Source organism: Nuphar pumila, chromosome 10 (assembly GCF_984573655.1).
Source record: "Nuphar pumila chromosome 10, dmNupPumi1.hap1.1, whole genome shotgun sequence".
NCBI classification, from domain to species: domain Eukaryota; kingdom Viridiplantae; phylum Streptophyta; class Magnoliopsida; order Nymphaeales; family Nymphaeaceae; genus Nuphar; species Nuphar pumila.
Window position 1 is genome coordinate 9,042,393 of NC_143258.1, and position 19,013 is coordinate 9,061,405.

The window sequence follows — 19,013 nt, forward strand, 5'->3', positions numbered from 1 at the left end:
CTGCTAGACGGAAAAGAGCCTAAAAAAAGCCAAGCTGACCCTCAAGTGTGAAAAAAGTACTTTTCAGATTAATTTGTCTCTTTTCATTTACTTATTTAATTCTTTATTCATTTCAGTAGATACATATTTTTTTTATTCTATTGCAATCCTGCATTTCTCCGCGGAGTGATTCACACTACGAAAATCGAGAAACTGGTTTGGACTTTACCTTTCCGCAAAGGATGGTCAAAACTTACATACGGCGTCCTCACATCTTTTAAAAAGGATTTCACAAAATTCTGGTAAGTTATTCTTCCCAACTTTCAAATTTTTATCAAACTCTTCAACGTGGGACTAAACTAGCGAATGGTTTAATAAAACTCACTTAGGTAATTATAGGAAAAAGAATGAACAAAACTAAGGTTACATTGAATAGATTTGAGACAAAACCCCAACAAATTCTTCAAAAAACTTGTGCATGTGGCATGCTCGAATTTGAATTGACCTCAGTTTGTTGGGATTATGATACTTCCTTGAGAGAACTCATCATAGCTATACACTTGAAGTTTAGAGGGAAATATGGACTTATATTTGCAAGGGATGGATCGTTGTAGCTTGCAGATATGCTCGGATGGAACGGTATACGTGCATCTTCGAAGTTTAATGGAATTCAGCACTCAATTTGCAACATGACATATAGTCGGGAGAAGGCAAAGGATGGCCAGAATCGGATTTAACATGGATTAGAGGACAGTTAGAATTATCTGTTTGTTTAGAAGCATACCCGCTACTGCATTTCTTAGATGACTGCATTAGTTTTCTTATTGAAAGTGACATTGATAAGAGTTGTTTTGATTGTTTAAATAGTTGATGATAAAAGGTCAAAGAACATAACACATTAAAAATGATCATAACAAAACAACGGAATGGCTATTATTACATGCCTTGGGGACAAATAGAGACAAGCTGGACATGCCACAAAAAAGCTTATTGCTTACACATGTAATCCAAGGCTGGACATTTTTTTGGAACCAAAACTCACAGATGATTTGTCCATGAAAAAATAAAATATTCACATAAAAATCATCTACATGAAACATTTATATAAATGTATTACTGGTTTCCCTTTTAAGATTATGATGTCATAGACATGCTTATTGCGCTCTATCTTGCTTGGGGAGAAGGTTCAGATGTCATATATGAGCCAGAAAGTTCTGTTGATGATGTTGATACAGCTGCATGCTCGATGAAGGATACACCAGTTGCCCCTTGTTGAGACTCCATCTCGATGGCCTCCTTCAGTTGGTTCACTACTTCAGTCATGGTAGGCCTCTGAATAGAAGTTTCGGAGGTGCATGACATTGCTGTGTCTGCAACTTTCCACATGGAGTTCGCATTGTATTTCCCTCTCAGATTAGGGTCGGCAACACTTTGGATATCTCCCCTCTTTAGCTTTACTGTTGCCCATTCAACAATATGTAAACGCTCTCCAGACATATTGAATATTGGAGGATATCCAGACATGAGCTCAAAAAGAACCACACCGAAGCTATACACGTCGCTTTTTTTGGTGAGCATGTTTGTACGATAGTACCTGCAATTAGCAGAAAGGGTTGAGAGCTTTGTTTAAGTATATATTGATGATACTAGTAATGATGTTGATGATGATGCTGAGAATGCCCTACTGAATGTAAAACATGGTCATTCTACACTAGGCTCATTAGGGCCTTTCAGCAAAATCAGTCTAGGTCGGTATAATAACCTAAATCCAATCCAAGCTCATTTCTGGACAGACTAAATTGTGCCATGAGGCCTAAATATTAAGCTCAATTTGGTGAAGAACAAGTGCACATAAGCATTGTGTACTATCTATGAACTAAAACTCCCACTAATTTGTTCTCCTCTCTCTCTCTCTGTCCTGCACAAGGAAACAATTTCCTTCTAATTTCTTACTTTCCCTTGTTGTAACATGCAATTTGATGATAGGTGCAGCCAAGAAACTAGACCAACGACAAGGGCAAGATCAAATGAACCAGGCTAGAGATGAGTCTAATTATTTCTGCCATATAAAATACTGAACGACACATGCAATGATCTAGGTAGGAAAACATACTCAGGATCAATATATCCGGGTGTGCCAGCAATCACAGTTGATAGATGAGTCATGTCATCATTAGGGCCTGCTTTGGACAGCCCAAAATCTGCTACTTTGGCTTCTAATTTTTCATTCAAAAGGATATTTGTGGTTTTCACATCCCTGTGAATGATTGACGGTTGACATCCTGAATGCAAATAATCCAACCCTGCGTTGCAAAATGTAAGGTTAACTTAATTGCTAAAATATTTAAAAGCATAGATGCAGAAGAAAGCACTAGACTAAAATGGGGATGGATGTCTACCGGTTGCGACACTCAGTGCTGTTTGAAGGCGTTTATCCCATGTTAGGAACGCGGACATGCTACTTTTTCCTGCAAGACAAATACTTATCTGTAACACTACTGTAACAGAGAGCAGAGAACTCCCCTTTTAATGCTTTCCTAACAGCTCTTTTTCTAATTTTATTTCTGCTTTGTCTTTGTAGTAATCTTTTCTGTTTCATAATCACTCGTCACCCTGCTTATGTGCTCAATTCTTCCTATATTTTTTAATAAAACTTTCATCTGTCAAAAAAAGTTTAGCCGTTTGTAATATATAGTTCTTAAATGAGTATCAAGTAATTCTTTTTGGGTTGAATAATGATTTGTGGTGCATTAAATGCAGTTTCTGTGTGTGTGTGTGGATTGGTGGATGCCCAATTGCCCAGTAATTGCTACGATTTCACTAAGTAGATAAGTGAGCTCATGGAGATCCCCTGAGCTTAATAATTCTTAAGCATCATATAACATTTTGCACCAATAAAGGAATTCACCAATCACAAGATGGGGAGCTTGAATTTGAAATGATTTCTTTAGAGTTAATGTCTAGTTCTCTAGTACACAGCCCTGTGAACTTAGTAATTCTTGAATATTTGTCCCAACAAAGGAACTTGAGAATCATAAATTTTTGAATCAATAATATTATATTAAACAGGGGCAATACCATAGCATTTTTTTCATATAACGAAAAGGGGCCCTTGAGATTGCAATTGGTTTCTTAGAATAAAAGCACAAGAGTGACTGCGGCTTGAGAATGCAACTTAAGCTTTAATTTGCTTACTTAACTTTAGTTGGTTTACCGCCATATTGTACTATGCAAAAAGCACATACTAAAATATAAATCTAAAACATCTATTGGACGTACCTGACAGTAGCTGCCTTAGAGTCCCGCCACCAAGATACTCATAAAGAAGAATCAAGTTTTTGCCTTCCTCACAATACCCAACAAAAGAAGCTAAGCATTTGTGATGAACTGTCATTAACAGCTTAACCTGAAATGAATTACAATGTAAGTACTGTTGATCAAGTTTACAAACTTAAGATGGAAAATATAATTGGCGGTTTCTCAATAAACTCAGAGATCTGCATACAGACCTCTGCTACAAACTCCTTGGTTCCATGAGGGAGTGATTCCCTCAGTACCTTGACAGCGACTTCACTACTGTTTTTAAGGCGGCCATAGTACACATTTCCTGATCCTCCTTCACCAATGAGTTTTTCAAAGTTGTTGGTGATATCCAGTATCTCAGCATAAGTGAAACTATGGTTGGTTCCTGAATCTAGAAAAGCCCGTTCCTCCAGATTTTTCCCTGCTACATTAGAAAAGAACAAGAATTCAGACTTAGATCCAGAATCATGGTAGAACCAATGTTATCAGTATCAGTGCATATCGGCCGATATACATCGTATTGGCAGAATTTCGATACGCTGCAGGTCCGATTCAGCTAATTTTTCATAAATGTAAAAAAATACCATTTGATTGATGGTACGCATTGGCCCGCTGGACGAGTGCAACCCGCTTTAGGGTTGCCCCATGTTTGCAAGAAGTTTGGCCTATAGAGCATGCGTAAAATGCGTCCCTCCCTAGACTTTTGTCCCACTCTTTTGGGACATAAGAGTCCCATGGGGGAGGTCCGACTCTTGTCCCCCAGATGCACCGTCTTAGTGCCCCCGGATCCAACCACACAAACAACCACTTATTCGTTCTAGCAACTCGAATGCCAATATTCACTAAATGAACCATGTAGATCACATCTATGGAGTCAGCTTTTGTCAAATTAATTTGCATCAATGAGATTCCAAAATGGGGTATGATGATAAGGTGTTGTAATGGGCGCGTTGAACCCATCTAGTGTTCCACATGGAGTGCCGGTATGAGATTAAACTCATCTACCTGATGCAATGTCGAAGCTGGGTGTACTATTCAATGAGCAGTGTAACCTCAAGGGTTTTACTTGGAGTAGTGTGGAGCATGCTTTCTTCCCGGATATAAATCCATATTTTTTGTGGAATTTTTTAAGGTAGTTATATAATTTTATCCTAAACTTCTTGTTGTTTCCAACAACACTAGTAGACTTTATATAAAAATTGTAGACTCCTATTTAATGAGGCATCATCTTCTCTATTGTATATCTCAATCAATAAAAACATAAAATCTTTGTTTGTGTGTGATTGTTTTCTCCTTTTGCTTTTTTTGCGCTCGGGGTTTTTCCTTGAACTATCCAAAAATAAAAATAAAGAAGAAACCTTGTTGATTGAATTGAAAAAGTTTCAACCAAATATATGGATGCAAATCTGACCTGTGTTGTTGGATATGGATGCAGACACTTGATCTTTACACTTTTTATTTTTTGTTAAGGCAAGCTGGGGTTAGCATATAAGAATAAGGGTGATATACAAGATTGCTTTGGTGCCTCTATATAAGAATAAGATGCCTAATGAGTGGAGGAAGAGTACTTTGGTGCCGCTATATAAGAATAAGGGTGATATACAAGATTGCACAAACTATCGTGGTATAAAACTCATGAGTCATACTATGAAACTTTGGGAGAGGGTGATTGAGTCTAGGTTGAGGAAGATTGTCATGATATCGGAGAATTAATTTGGTTTTATGCCTGGAAGATCAACTATGGAAGCTATACATCTTCTTAGACAACTTATTGAGAGAAATAGAGAGAGGAACAAAGATTTGCATATGGTTTTTATTGATTTGGAGAAGGCATATGATAGAATACCTAGAGACGTTCACTGGTGGACAATGATGAAGAAAGGTGTTTCTCTCAAGTACATTAGTATAATTAAGGATATGTATACATTAGTATAATTAAGGATATGTATGAAGGAGTAGTAACCAATGTCCGCACTTGTGGAGGGGTGACAACCAATTTTCCTATAACGGTTGGGTTACATCAAGGATCTGCTTTAAGCCCTTTCCTATTTGCTATAGTGATGGATGAGCTTACGAGATCTATTCAAGAAAATGTGTCGTGGTGTATGTTGTTTGGTGATGATATTGTTTTGATTGATGAGTCTAGAGTTGGGGTTAATGCTAAGTTAGAATTATGGAGACAGACATTAGGAGCAAGAGGTTTTAAGTTGAGTAAGAGTAAGACAGAATACATGGAATGTCGGTTTAGTAAGCAACGAAGTAATGATGGGAGTGTAGTGAAGCTTGGTGAGCAAGAAGTACCGGTGGATGATTGTTTCAAATATTTGTAATCTATCATTCAAAAGTATGGAGAAATTGATGGAGATGTAAATCATAGGATAAAGGTTGGGTAGATGAAATGGAAAAGTGCAATTGGAGTATTGTGCGATCGTAGAATGCCATTGCGGTTGAAGGGAAAGTTTTATAGGACGACTATTAGGCCCGCTTTACTATATGGTACGGAATGTTGGGCTGCCAAGAGACATCATATTCAAAAAATTAGTGTAGCTGAGATGCGTATGCTGAGATGGATGTGTGGAAATACAATAAAAAATAAGATTCGGAACGAAGAAATACGTAAGAAGGTAGGTGTTGCACCCATTGAAAATAAGATGAGAGAGAATCGTTTACGGTGGTTTGGACATATTCGGCAAAGGCCTAATGATGCCTCAGTTAGAAGGATGGAGAAATGGGAAAATATATTAGTTAAAAGAGGTCGGGGTAGGCCTAGGAAGACATGGATGGAGGCGATAGGAAAGGATATGAATGCTTTGAACCTCACCGAGGACATGGCATTGGATAGAAATGATTGGAGGAGAAGGATTCATGTGGAAGACCCAGAATGATTTTCTTTTTTGGTTCATATCGCCGACCCCAATTGTTTTGGGATGAAGGCGTAGTTGTTGTTGTTTGTTGTTGAAGCTGGGGTTAGCCGACCCTACTAGTATTAGTAAGTAATAAGCACCTGAACAATCATTTGCTACGGACAATCATGGGTTGATTATACTAAACGTGTAAACTGGTTGATTATTCAAGTTAACTTGAATACGTATGGTTAGGACTTATCAGATGTGGACCCAAATTTAGTTAAACGCGCCAGTGTTCTCAGAATTTTGTTCGAAATGAATCATTTTCAATAAGTCTGATTAAAAAAGTAGCTTTTTCAAACAATTTAAAAGAACTATAAAAAATAAAAACAAGACAATTCAGGAAGAATTATGTTAAAAATAGCACACAAGTGAAGTAAATGATTACTTATATGGTTCAATCAAATTCTTAAATATCCATTCAATGCTTAAGCAGTATAGTATGACCAATGATCAGAATTGTCATAAAAAAAAAAACCTAAATGATACAACACATTCAACTGAAAATGGGAAGATTCTATGCCCTCCCTTGAATCACCACCCCCATCAATAGGTGCCGATTAATGTGAAATGTCTTGGGAAACAGAAATGGGAAACCAAGTTTTTCAGGCACTTGGGAAACCAAAAACGGGGAACGAACTAGGAAAAGAACTAAGAAACTATTGGAAACGTGTGGGAAACACATGAGAAACATTAAGGGAAAAAAAAAACCTAATAGTATAATAAACTAATGAAACTAAACATGAAAAATATGTATCTCACGAAACAAAAAAACCTGGGAAACGTGTTTTCTTTGGGAAAAGCGTTTCCCATACATTTTTTTTCATTTCGGAAATGGTTTCCAGCTCTTGCCCCTCTGATGGTGCCCTTTGAATGTTGTTTATTCATGTCATGAATGGCATCCGGTTGTTTCTGTATTTATTTTCAACCATCCAGTATTAGTGTTTGGATCCATTCATCTAGAGCACCAAGGGCCCTGAAAAAAGTTGAGGCCAATCTACAATGTAGGCAACCCATTTGTGCACTTCCAAGTCTCGCTGTCGCTCTTTTCTCTATGTTGTTCGGAAGGTCAACTCACTTACAGTCATTTTCTGTTTGATGCAGAGCTCGCAAACTCATTGGCTTCTATGATCACACATACCGTTCATTGCATCGATGGCTGGCACCCAAAGGACCTTTAATGGTCATTTAGGCCCATAATATTGTACCAGTCTTTTGTGCTGCCATCATCAATGGTCTAATTGCTATATCTCAATGAGTCATTAACAATGGTGATATAGCATATCACCTGATCCGAGTTCCTGATTTAATTGAGTCCTGATCGTTCAAGAGTCTCATCAGCTCAGGATGCTGGGAAATGTGTTGTCATAAAAGGTATCTAACTACCAACAAGGGCTCAGCGTGGTTGGTAGGAGCTGCTAGTGCATGTCTTCCTGTGGTGGAATTTTGCAGGTTCAAAACCGAGTGGTATATTGAATAATAACTAGTGGGTCTGCCTAACCTAGGGATGGCAGTGGACCGGGGTGGGGACGGGGGACAAGGTCTCCACCCTCACCCCATCTTAAAATCCAAACCTCCATCCCCCCACGAGGATGGATTTTAACCTCCACCCCTTCCCCCATCCCCGGTCCAAACGGGGAGGAGGCAGGCCATTTCTCCTCGGTCTATAGTCATCCCTTGAAGGATTGGGGACGGGGCGAGGCGGAGCAAGGCAGGGATTGGGACGGGGATGGGATGGGGTTGGGGAAAGCGTAAGTCCATCCCCGCACGAGGATAGATTTTAACCTTCATCCCCGCCACCATCCCCGTTTGATGCCCTTCATCCTTTGTCCAAACGGGGCGGGGGGGCCTTGCCATCCCTAGCCTAACCTCAACTTGCAACAACAAACAACAACAACAACTACACCTTCATCCCAAAATAATTGGGGTCGGCAATATGAACCAAAAAAGAAAATCATTATAGGTCTTCCACATGAATCCTTCTCCTCCAAACATTTCTATCCAATGCCATGTCCTTGGTGAGATTCAAAGCATTCATATCCTTTCCTATCACCTCCATCCATGTCTTCCTAGGCCTACCCCGACCTCTTTTAACTAATATATTTTCCCATTTCTCCATTCTTCTAACTGGAGCATCATTAGGCCTTCGCCGAATATGTCCAAACCACCGTAAACGGTTCTCTCTCATCTTATTTTCAATGGGTGCAACGCCTACCTTCTTACGTATCTCCTCGTTCTGAATCTTATCTTTTATTGTATTTTCACACATCCATCTCAGCATACGCATCTCAGCTACACTCATTTTTTGAATATGATGTCTCTTGGCAGCCCAACATTCCGTACCATATAGTAAAGCAGGCCTAATAGTCGTCCTATAAAACTTTCCCTTCAACAGCAATGGCATTCTACGATCGCACAACACTCCAGTTGCACTTTTCCATTTCATCCACCCAACCTTTATCCTATGATTTACATCTCCATCAATTTCTCCATACTTTTGAATGATAAATCCCAAATATTTGAAACAATCATCCACCGGTATTTCTTGCTCACCAAGCTTCACTACACTCTCATCATTACTTTGTTGCTTACTAAACCGACATTCCATGTATTCTGTCTTACTCTTACTCAACTTAAAACCTCTTGCTTCTAATGTCTGTCTCCATAATTCTAACTTAGCATTAACCCCAGCTCTAGACTCATCAATCAAAACAATATCATCAACAAACAACATACACCACGACACATTTTCTTGAATTGATCTCGTAAGCTCATCCATCACTATAGCAAATAGGAAATGGCTTAAAGCAGATCCTTGATGTAACCCAACCGTTATAGGAAAATTGGTTGTCACCCCTCCACAAGTGCGGACATTGGTTACTACTCCTTCATACATATCTTTAATTATTTTAATGTACTTGAGAGAAACACCTTTCTTCATCATTGTCCACCAGAGAACGTCCCTAGGTACTCTATCGTATGCCTTCTCTAAATCAATAAAAACCATATGCAAATCTTTATTCCTCTCTCTATTTCTCTCGATAAGTTGTCTAAGAAGATGTATAGCTTCCATAGTTGATCTTCCAAGCATAAAACCAAATTGATTCTCCGATATCATGACAACCTTCCTCAACCTAGACTCAATCACCCTCTCCCCAAGTTTTATAGTATGACTCATGAGTTTTATACCACGATAGTTTGTGCAATCTTGTATATCACCCTTATTTTTATATAGAGGCACCAAAGTACTCTTCCTCCACTCATTAGGCATCTTATTTGTCCGCCAAATCTTGTTAAAAAGATTTGTCAACCATTCTAAACCTTTCTCTCCCAAGCATTTCCAAGCCTCGATAGGAATACCATCTAGGCCAACTGCCCTTCTTGATATCTATTCAAAGCTACCATTGGTATTGATGCACACCGACATAGAAAAACCCTACCTTTTCTTTTGGAGAGGAGATCAGGTGAGAGAAATGAGTACCTGCAAGGCACTTGGTCTAATCACTGAATGTCATCCCCAAGGGGTTTGGTGCAGTATAAGGGGCCTTGGTGTTCAAGGTCCCATCATCAATCAGCCTCTTGCATTAAGACAAGGGATAAGCCCTTACTCAGCCCAAGCTTGGTGAAAACACTGGCTCAATTTAGATTTTTAGAAACATCATGCTTATATTGGAAATTAGGATAAAAGTCAGATCCTAAATTGTTTTTTTTTAAATGTCAAATATGGAGTAATGTATAAGACTATAAGTTCCAAACCATTAATCTTTTAGACCGTCTAGAAAATATATTTGAATGTGTTTTTTAATTGAGGGAAACTCATAGACACTGTTTGGATTAGGGTTATCAACTGGCCTGGTTTATACGAACTAGACCCTATAGGGTCCGGGTATGGTGATAAATAAGAAGACCAGATTAAGACCTGGGTCCAGACCCGGAGGTCTGATTAATACACGGACCCAGGTATAGTTTCTGAAATTTTCTACCAGATTCGGACCTGACCCGAGTTCCGATAAAGACCCGCAAATTTTCAATGTAAAAATAATAAAAACTTTTGTTTTACATGGTACGGTCCGGGTTTAGTTCATGTAGTTTTTATCGGGTCTGAGTATGGTTTTTTTTTATAGTGGACCTGATTATTCCCAGGTTCAGACCTGATACCATACCCGAAAATCTGGTTCAGTTCTACCTGGGTCCAAACCAAACCCGACCCGGTCACTTAGTTTGGATGACAGGAGGGCATAGGCTGGTTTTGGCACACTAGGTTTTGCATCAAACCAGGTTTTCTAGGTTTGCCAAAAACCTGGTGTTTAGGTTTTTAGTCAAAAAACGATAAAAAAAAGAAAAATAATAACCTGTTAACCAGGTTTTCTAGGTTTGCCAAAAACCTGGTGTTTAGGTTTTTAGTCAAAAAACGATAAAAAAAAGAAAAAAAATAACCTGTTATTTTCCGACTGGTCGGTGGTTGGGAAATGGCCAGCCATCCATTAACTATATGAAAAAAAACCCCCAAAAAAAAGGGAATGGTTGGCCAACCATTCAGAATGTAGCTGGCTGAAAAATGGCCGGCCATGTCAAAAATAAAAAGGGATGCAAAAAAGAAAAAAAATGATTGGCCAATCATTTTCTGGCCGGTCACCGCCAATGGTGAAAAAAAAAACCAGATTTTTTTCGGCCACTTTCCAAATGGTGTCTGGCTGGAAAATGGGACTCAGATGAGGTGGGGGTGGGGAGAGAGAAAGAGAGAGTCTAGGGTGGTGAAAGGGATGCCCGATAAACTAGGTTGCATACATGGGGTGGGGGCCTTTTTTCAGTTAATAAGGTTTATATAAAAAACTGGTTTGACACCAGGTTTTGGGCACAAAACAGAGTTTACAGCTCAAACCCAATTTATAACTAGGTTTTGGGTGTCATCCAAATGTCACCTTTAAGTGTGATCTCTGTGCTTTAGTTAGTAGAAAATATGTATTAGTTTAAACCTATTTTATCTATAGATATAAAAATAAAAATGTTTATTAACTAAAATCAAGATTTTTTGTTAAATTAATTTAATCCAAAGCATGGTTGTTATTAAATAAGTAATGATAAACACATTTATAGGTTTGTATTAAGCAAAAACATATGTACGTGCATTTTTTAAAGCCAGTCAGGAGGTTGGCACAGTGGAGTGGGGCCTTGGCTGCTAGACGGGCAGTCAAGGTTCAATTACTATGAGTGTTGCCCCTCTGCGCAAACTAGTGTTCCTAACCTTGGATTTTTACCCTGCGTCTTGAGGATCATACGTATGTCAGGTTGAGCCAGCGCGGCCAAGTCTTTGTGTGGTTTCTTCGGTTATAAATAAATAAAATGCATTTTTCAAAAGGGTCTAAGAGGGTTAAGGAGCTAAATGGTCAGGAACCTATGCATTACTCGTCATTCATGGTTGAGATAAACAACATCCAACCCACAATCTCATCCTTAAACATAATTTGTGTGTGCCATACATGTTGAAGACAAATGCCAGTCAGGCATAGGGATGGCAGTGGATCAGGGGGAAAATGGGGCTCTGCCCTGCCTCGCTCGGTTTGGACCGGGGATGAAAGACATGAAATGAGGATCGATGAAGGCGGGGATGAAGGTTAAAATCCAAACCCATGCAGGGATGGAGGTAGAGATGAACTTAGGCGTTCCTCCACGCCGTCCTGCCCCGTCTCTGATTCCCGTTAGTAAAATAATTAAAATACCCTTCAACGGACCTCCTCCTTCAAGGATGGTAGTGGACCGGAGAAAATGGGGCTCCGCCCCGTTTGGATCGGGGATGAAGGACATGAAATGAGGATGAAGGTTAAAATCAAAACCGGTGGAGACCTTACCCCCAGCATCTAACCCGGTCCATCCATACGAGGGAATCTCTAGTGGCCATTAGTCAAAAGGCCCTACGGTTGACAATTGAAAAAAAAGAAGAGGAAAGTGTCAGATAGCATACTTGGGTTCAGTATCGCCGCAGTGCTAGTTTTCCTCTTGCGGTAGAAAATGAAAAAAGCACCACCAATCACAGCCAACAACAACAATGCACCAAGGATGCCCCCTACTATCGCGCCCACATTGGTCTTTTTCGAATTGTCTGTAATGATGGTTGAGCTGCTGTTGCCTGTAATATTGTTGCCTGAAATGCTGCAAAAATTTTCAATCAAAAGAATTTCAGTTGGCATCAATTGGAAAAAACGAATAAGGTGCATATATGTTTTTGTATCACCTACTTGATCTTAATCTTTGAGTTGCTGCTCAGTGACGACGGCAATGCCCCAGTAAAATTATTATTGGCCAAGTTCCTGCAGTAAAACAAACACTTGTTTATTGGGGTTGATGATCATGTTATGACAGAATCATTCTCACAATGTAAACTTGGGGTTGATCATCTTATGCTAGGATGATTCTCACAATATCACCTTTAATTCTCAGCCAAAGGTTGCTACCTTGCTTTAAGCCTTCCTATGGCTACATGGTTCCCTAAAAGCGCCCTTAGGGGGATGGATATTTCTCGAAGGGCCTAATCAACTGCGTAGTTCATCATTTGCCAAAATTCAGACAACTTATGTTAAAGACAAGTAGAATTAATGTTGGTAACTGTGTATGATCTTCAGAGGTGTTTCTATCAAGGCCTTATTGGGGTTCTAGATTCAGACCTATTTTATATTTTCTGTCCTCTGTTTTTGCTCTGTGATTTTCTGCATTCCTTTGGGTGACTGCTTGTTGTTCTCTAGCCTCTACTGCATCATCTTTGTTCATCAATCAAATAAATATTTTTCCCCAAAAAGAATAAAAAGTTTGACTAAGATTAGAAGCAAATCCCAATGTGGTTTTAGCGTCCTCGGTAGTTCTTTTGAGCAATAACTGAAAGGCTCGTTTTTCCCACCTAGTTGTGTGTGTGTGTGCAGTTGCCATAAAAGCGTCGGTAATTGTTTTGTACTTACAATTCCTGCAAGGATGGAAGATTGCCAAGAAAAGCGGGAATGCTTCCGCTCAAACTGTTGTTATGCAAATCGCTGCCACCAACAAATTAAGAGCTCTTATTATAGTGCTAAAATAAATATGATTACTTTACCACATTAACAAATAACTCACATTATTTTAAGAGCAGTCAAAGCACTGAATTCTGCGAGGGAACCGTTGAGTCCATAACCACTCAAATACCTGAAAGGAAAAAAGCAGGAAAACAAACAAGGGAGTTACTATGTTTAGTTTTGGCTGGTGGACATCGACCAAGTTTCAAAGGCACAAATTATTTTTGTCATGCATTCCCTTCATTGTATGTTGCAGGCTGTTTGCCCAATCTTAATTTGTCAGCCCAGTATCAAGTAGGTTCAAGTCTATTTTAAACTCAACTACTATCGAGCTGGTAAGTTAGGCTGCATTGACATAATTTTTCCAAATCGGTTCCACTCATCTCCTAAGTCATCCCTATCCTTGGGATTTCATTAATACAAGTTATTTAATTTGATCAAATTGGACTCCACAGATGTGATCCACATGATTCATTTAATGAAGATGGACATTTAAATCGCAGAAATCAACTAGGTGTGTTGGATTTTTTGGCAATTTAAAAATCAAACGGTTGACAAAGGACAATACTTTGTGATTCAAAAAATCATAATTTTTCATTGAAAAAATTTGATCCAAGGGTCGAATCTTACTAAATCAATCATGATGAATCCATCTATAGGGCCAGACCAAACAACTTGCATGATAGGATGTAAGAGGGGTGTGAAGATGGGGGATGGCATAGGAGATGAATGGAACCGAAGTCTACTTTTTCACCCATACCCATATGAGCATGTCCACACGATGTAGTTATCAGCCAAAGTAATTCATGACGACTAATTCACGATAAGGAAAAGAAAAATTAAAGAAAAAACTCACAATGCAGTAACTCGCGGTATGGAATCAGTACTGCAGTTGACCCACTCCCAGGCATATCCGGTGGGAAGACAAGGATCACCTCCCCATGCTTGGAGTTGCACATAGCTGCTCTGAAGATCACTCAATGCTTTCACTGAGCGCAACGTAAGGAAAAAAACATAAATGAGAGAGAGAGCCGAACTATAACCATCAACATTACGAAACGAAAACAGGTTCAACCAACATTGAACCTACCGAGAAACCAAACACGGGCCCAAGACATGCCAAGGAGCCCCAAAAAAGGAAAAAAGAAAAGGAGAGATGCAAGTAGAGAGAGAGAGAGAGAGAGAGAGAGAGAGAGAGAGAGTTTATATATATATATACCATTGTAAGCATCAGTTCCACTGGTGAGCGGCCAATCACCAAGAATAAAGAACTCAGCTGCATTGATGATAGGGGGCAGAGTGGAGCTGTTGTCGCTCACCAATTTGAAAACGGACGCAGTCGATAGATTCCGGTTAGTATTGTAAAGTTGGAGCACCGCTGGTTTAGGAACTATGGACTTGGAATAGAATAGCTGGTCGTCTAAGAGAAGGGTGAAGGACCTGCTGACATTGGGAGACACTTCGACGAAATACATATTGAGAAAATAAGCGATCGAGTCGGAAGAAGTTAAGGGGTTTGGGATGGCGAGGATGGTTGAATTTGATATTATTGGCGTTATTGCGTGTTTCAGCGCAGCTTTTGGGGGTTGATCTTGCAGAGAATCTGTTATTGGATCAATGCTACTCGTCAAGGACTTCAGCCCCACGTTTGTATAGTTGTTCTTTGGGAACCAGAAACGATCGTAGGGATCATCTGGAAACCTGCAAAAGGGGCATCACATTGCTTAAATCATTTTTAATTTGTAATCAGAGCATGCGCTTAATGGATATTAGCGGCTGATTTCTACTGGTTTACTTACTTGCTTAAAACATATATATATATATATATATATATATATATATATATATATATATACTAAACTCATTTGGTGCTCAACCGCAAGCTAAATAGGTTTTTGGGGCTTTTTTCATTTTATTTTTAAATTCTGACCGTACAGATGTGATCTATGTACTTGATTTTATAGGGTTCACCTCTTTAAGTATTCGATTCCGACACGGTGGATTTTTATAAGGTTTGAAAAATCAACGGTCCAAAATCTTTGTAAAATTTTTAAGCTCCAAATATCATTTTTTCTTCAAAAATACATGATCCAGGTGCAGATTCCTCTTAAATCGACCATTCCCAACACATTTATGGGGTCAGAACTGCGAAAAAAATACCAGAAGAGCAGAAAAACCCATTTAGCATATATCATTTAACACCTACCCATCTCTCTCTCTCTCTCTCTCTCTCTCTCTCTCTCTCTCTATATATATATATATATATATATATATATATATATATATATATATATATATATATATATATATATATATATATATATATATATATATATATATATATATATATATATATACACTATGAAAAATGACCACGGTTAATCTAATGACAGATCAATATTTTGTAATTCAGAAACAAAATTACTATATTAACTTCAAATAAATCTAGCAATTTACACAATTAATATAAGTAAAAAGTTGCAAAAACATGGTAACTACTAGATCCTAAGATTTTGATAATGACAAAAATGTGCTAGTATGCCAATCATGTACTAGCCCCAAAGGGTTATGGCAGTGGGAGGGGGGCCTAGGCTGCTCAAGGTTTCATTATTCTCATAGGCGTCACCCCTTGCATTAGGGGAATCTAGGTGACTCTTCGGAAGGAAGGTGACTCAGTGTGACGAGGTGTTTTTTCAGGAAGGTGGTTTCTTTGTTTCATAAAAAAAAAATGTCGATCATGTATTACCTTACAAGCTTGGGTGATCCATAGGCAGGCCTGCTTTTGGTGAAGAGACCATACTTAACATCCATGCTGCTATACATTTTTGAGTCTAGCTCCCTTATTTCAAGAGAAGAGATGAAAGGAGTGTTGTTAGGCTTGGTTTGAGCAACACACACGCTGATGTTATCAACTTTGGTAACATAGATCATCTCAAAGATGGCTGATTCATTCAAGGAAGTGTAGACCTCCGACCATTCGTTCCCGTCGAACTGCAGATCGAATATCGGTGGTGATGCCAATCCATCATAATTCCCGTAGTAAAACTGAGCACGCACAAGAATCTTGTTGCCATTACCAACGTTAGGTATGGAGTAACAGTTCTTGTTCTTCCCTGGTGGGAAGTACCGGAGAGTGTTCAATGACTGAGAAACTAAACTACTGATTTGAGCTTTTGCAGTTTTCCCAGTTTGTATATACTGTGCGTCGCCAACCCATGTGAAGCCCAGAGTACTATCGGCATATGAACCATTTGTACCACAATCGATGCTCAGAAACACTGCAATTGTGCAAGAAGAAATGATGTTAAGAAAGCAAGTTATGATTTTCCTAGAAACTGTTTGGCATATTAACTTGTATGCTTTTCTTTCAAAGAGTTTTTGTTTTGGAAGCAAACAAAACTGTTATTAGAAGAGAACCATGGTGACTAACACTAACTACGAGGCAGACAATCAGCCCCTAGCTAGACATGGGAGATAAGGAAAACCTAATTCATGTGGTTAACCACAGTAAGATAATTAATCATGGCCATACATAGTCTATCCCCTGAACCCAAAACTAGCAATGAAGCCATCAGCTAAGAACAGAGTTGTTTTCAAGAAAAATAAAAGAATAAAAAAAACTCATGATTCTTGGTCATCACACTTGATTAAACACAGGATTTCATGAGAGAGAGAGAGAGCATTGTCCTTTTCAAGATTTTAAGGGGATATCGGATGCACCCCACATATACAAAGTAACAAATGGCAGGCACAGATTGGGATACTGCAGCAGGCATGCTGCAGTGTCCCAACTTGTGGTACGTACAGACAACCAATTGCATGCAAGAAAAAATCAAGGTATTCTAGACATTTTTAGGGCGCGTTTGATTGCCTCGGAAAACAGGGGTTTCTGCAGAATCACACGAGATGGGAAAATTACGATTGATGATGGTGATTTTCTATATCCCGCTGCCCATCCAGGTGGATCAAGAGCCGGTACCAAATCCAAAACCGAAACGCACCCACCTACCTGATGCATTTCCTCAGTCCCTCACTGCGGCAATGCAAACAGGAGCATCCCCCCCCCAAGGAAATTAAGGGAGTCTCATTCTCAAGGGGGACTAGCCCTCAATGTAAGGCAAACGCGCCCTTAGAGTCATAAGAAATCTTGTTGTACAGTGATGAAAATTTTCCTTCCGGCCCCTATGATTGTCACCCTCCCTAAAATCTGAGAAACCAAAAGAAAGGAAAAGCTTGAAGAAACTCACGAGCAGCTGATGCAGAAGCTATGCAATGAACCAGAAGAAGTAGCCACAAAATATGGAGTGATGCTAGCGCCATGACCTCCAACGCAGGAAGACGAGGCAGACTTCTCAAACCAACCTCCCTATGAGTTCAGAGACTACACACTTGAAAACTACTTATACCTAAATGGTGGGCTCTAGTTGAAAATTTGTTGGTTCACAGTGGCACTTGATTGGAGGAAACGTGAGGATGAATCATGATAAAGATCACATTTCACCAGTTATGGTCTGTTTCGTGGTAACTGAAGCTTCATTACAAGTCAACGAAACCAAGAGTAAGATCTCTTCATTAAAACGTAAGCAATTAGTGGAAAGGCAAAAAGAACAGTTTTCTTCTTTCTTTCTTTCTTTCTTTTTTTTGATAGGAAAGTTGGGGTCACAGTGACAAATATCGGGAGATTTATGAAAATCTCTCGATAATATTGCGAGATTTATGGAAAAACATAAATACCATGATTTAAACGCAATGTTTACGTTTTAAATGGCTATTTATCATGAAAAAAACAGTGTATTTTTATTTTTAAATAATTTTTATTATTATTTTCTTATAATAATTAATTTTGATATTTTTTAATTTATTTTTTATTGCCGAGATTTTGTCGAAAAAAATGTTATGAAGAATTTTCAAATTCTCGTGAGCTTTTGAAAAACAATATTTTGCCGTTTTTAACTTTTGTTACTATGGTTGGGGTTAGTCTTATTCCTACCAATCATACAACTATATCCGTGGGGTATCGGAGCCTAAGTCCTAACCAATGTTGTCAGATTGGCCTGAATCCACTTTAAGAACCATTAAGAGAATCTACCGATTCAATCTCTGATCCGGATCGGGCTGAATAGGCGAATTTTTAACCAACAGATGACATGTGTCTGTAAAATACTAAAAAATATTAAAAATATTTCAACCCTCTAAAAATGATTAAAAATAAGCTGAATTTGCTTGTTTCATACACAATCATTGGTAATCCCCTCCCACCATATGAGCGGAGTCCTTGTGGGCTAAAAATTAGTTAAATAAGAGTCCACGATTAAAATGGTTTTGCCTTTCAAAAAGACTAATAAAGATGTACACAAAAAAAGGCATAAAAAAGGAAGCAGAACAGGTCAACCTGAATATGAGTTTTTTTTTTTTTGCAAATGCCAACATCGTGGCCGTTAGTTTTGTATTTTGAAAAGTTAAAAAGTCAACAGAACAATTATATGCTAAGTGGCATTCATCCAAAATTCAAACAGACGGCCAGGATGTTGGCATGAGCAAAAAGCTCATGTTCAGCATGACCTGATGTGCTTCTCACAAAAAATGAGTTATAAAAAAGCAGCAAATAAAATATGGGGTTTAATTCTGTTTTAGCTTTTGAGAGCAGGTTGGGGGCGTGTACGGGGTCCGAATGAGCACCACATTGGCGCTCATTCGGCTGTTCGGGTGTTTACTGAGGAATATCGTGGGTCATAAGATATTCCTCCGTACATGAAAGCCGAATGAGCGCGAACATGGCACTCAT

General features: G+C 38.8%; 1 protein-coding gene across 3 annotated transcripts; it reads right to left on the reverse strand.

Annotated features, from left to right (window-relative positions):
* Positions 1–954: 954 nt before the first annotated feature.
* Positions 955–17,598, reverse strand: LOC149823445 (receptor-like protein kinase At3g21340). Of its 3 annotated transcripts, none has more exons than XM_090018842.1 (13): positions 17,476–17,598; positions 15,975–16,506; positions 14,487–14,929; positions 14,085–14,217; positions 13,290–13,358; positions 13,139–13,210; positions 12,425–12,496; positions 12,151–12,338; positions 3,489–3,706; positions 3,259–3,385; positions 2,379–2,447; positions 2,093–2,282; positions 955–1,573 (listed from the first exon to the last, which is right to left on the reverse strand). In XM_090018842.1, the coding sequence occupies exons 1-13, from the start codon at positions 17,546–17,548 to the stop codon at positions 1,144–1,146; spliced, it is 2,616 nt and encodes an 871-aa protein (XP_089874968.1). In that variant the 5' UTR covers positions 17,549–17,598; the 3' UTR covers positions 955–1,143. The 3 variants fall into 3 exon arrangements, with proteins under 3 accessions (XP_089874968.1, XP_089874967.1, XP_089874966.1); XM_090018841.1 differs by having other exon boundaries at positions 3,489–3,703; positions 14,448–14,929; XM_090018840.1 differs by having other exon boundaries at positions 14,448–14,929.
* Positions 17,599–19,013: the final 1,415 nt, after the last annotated feature.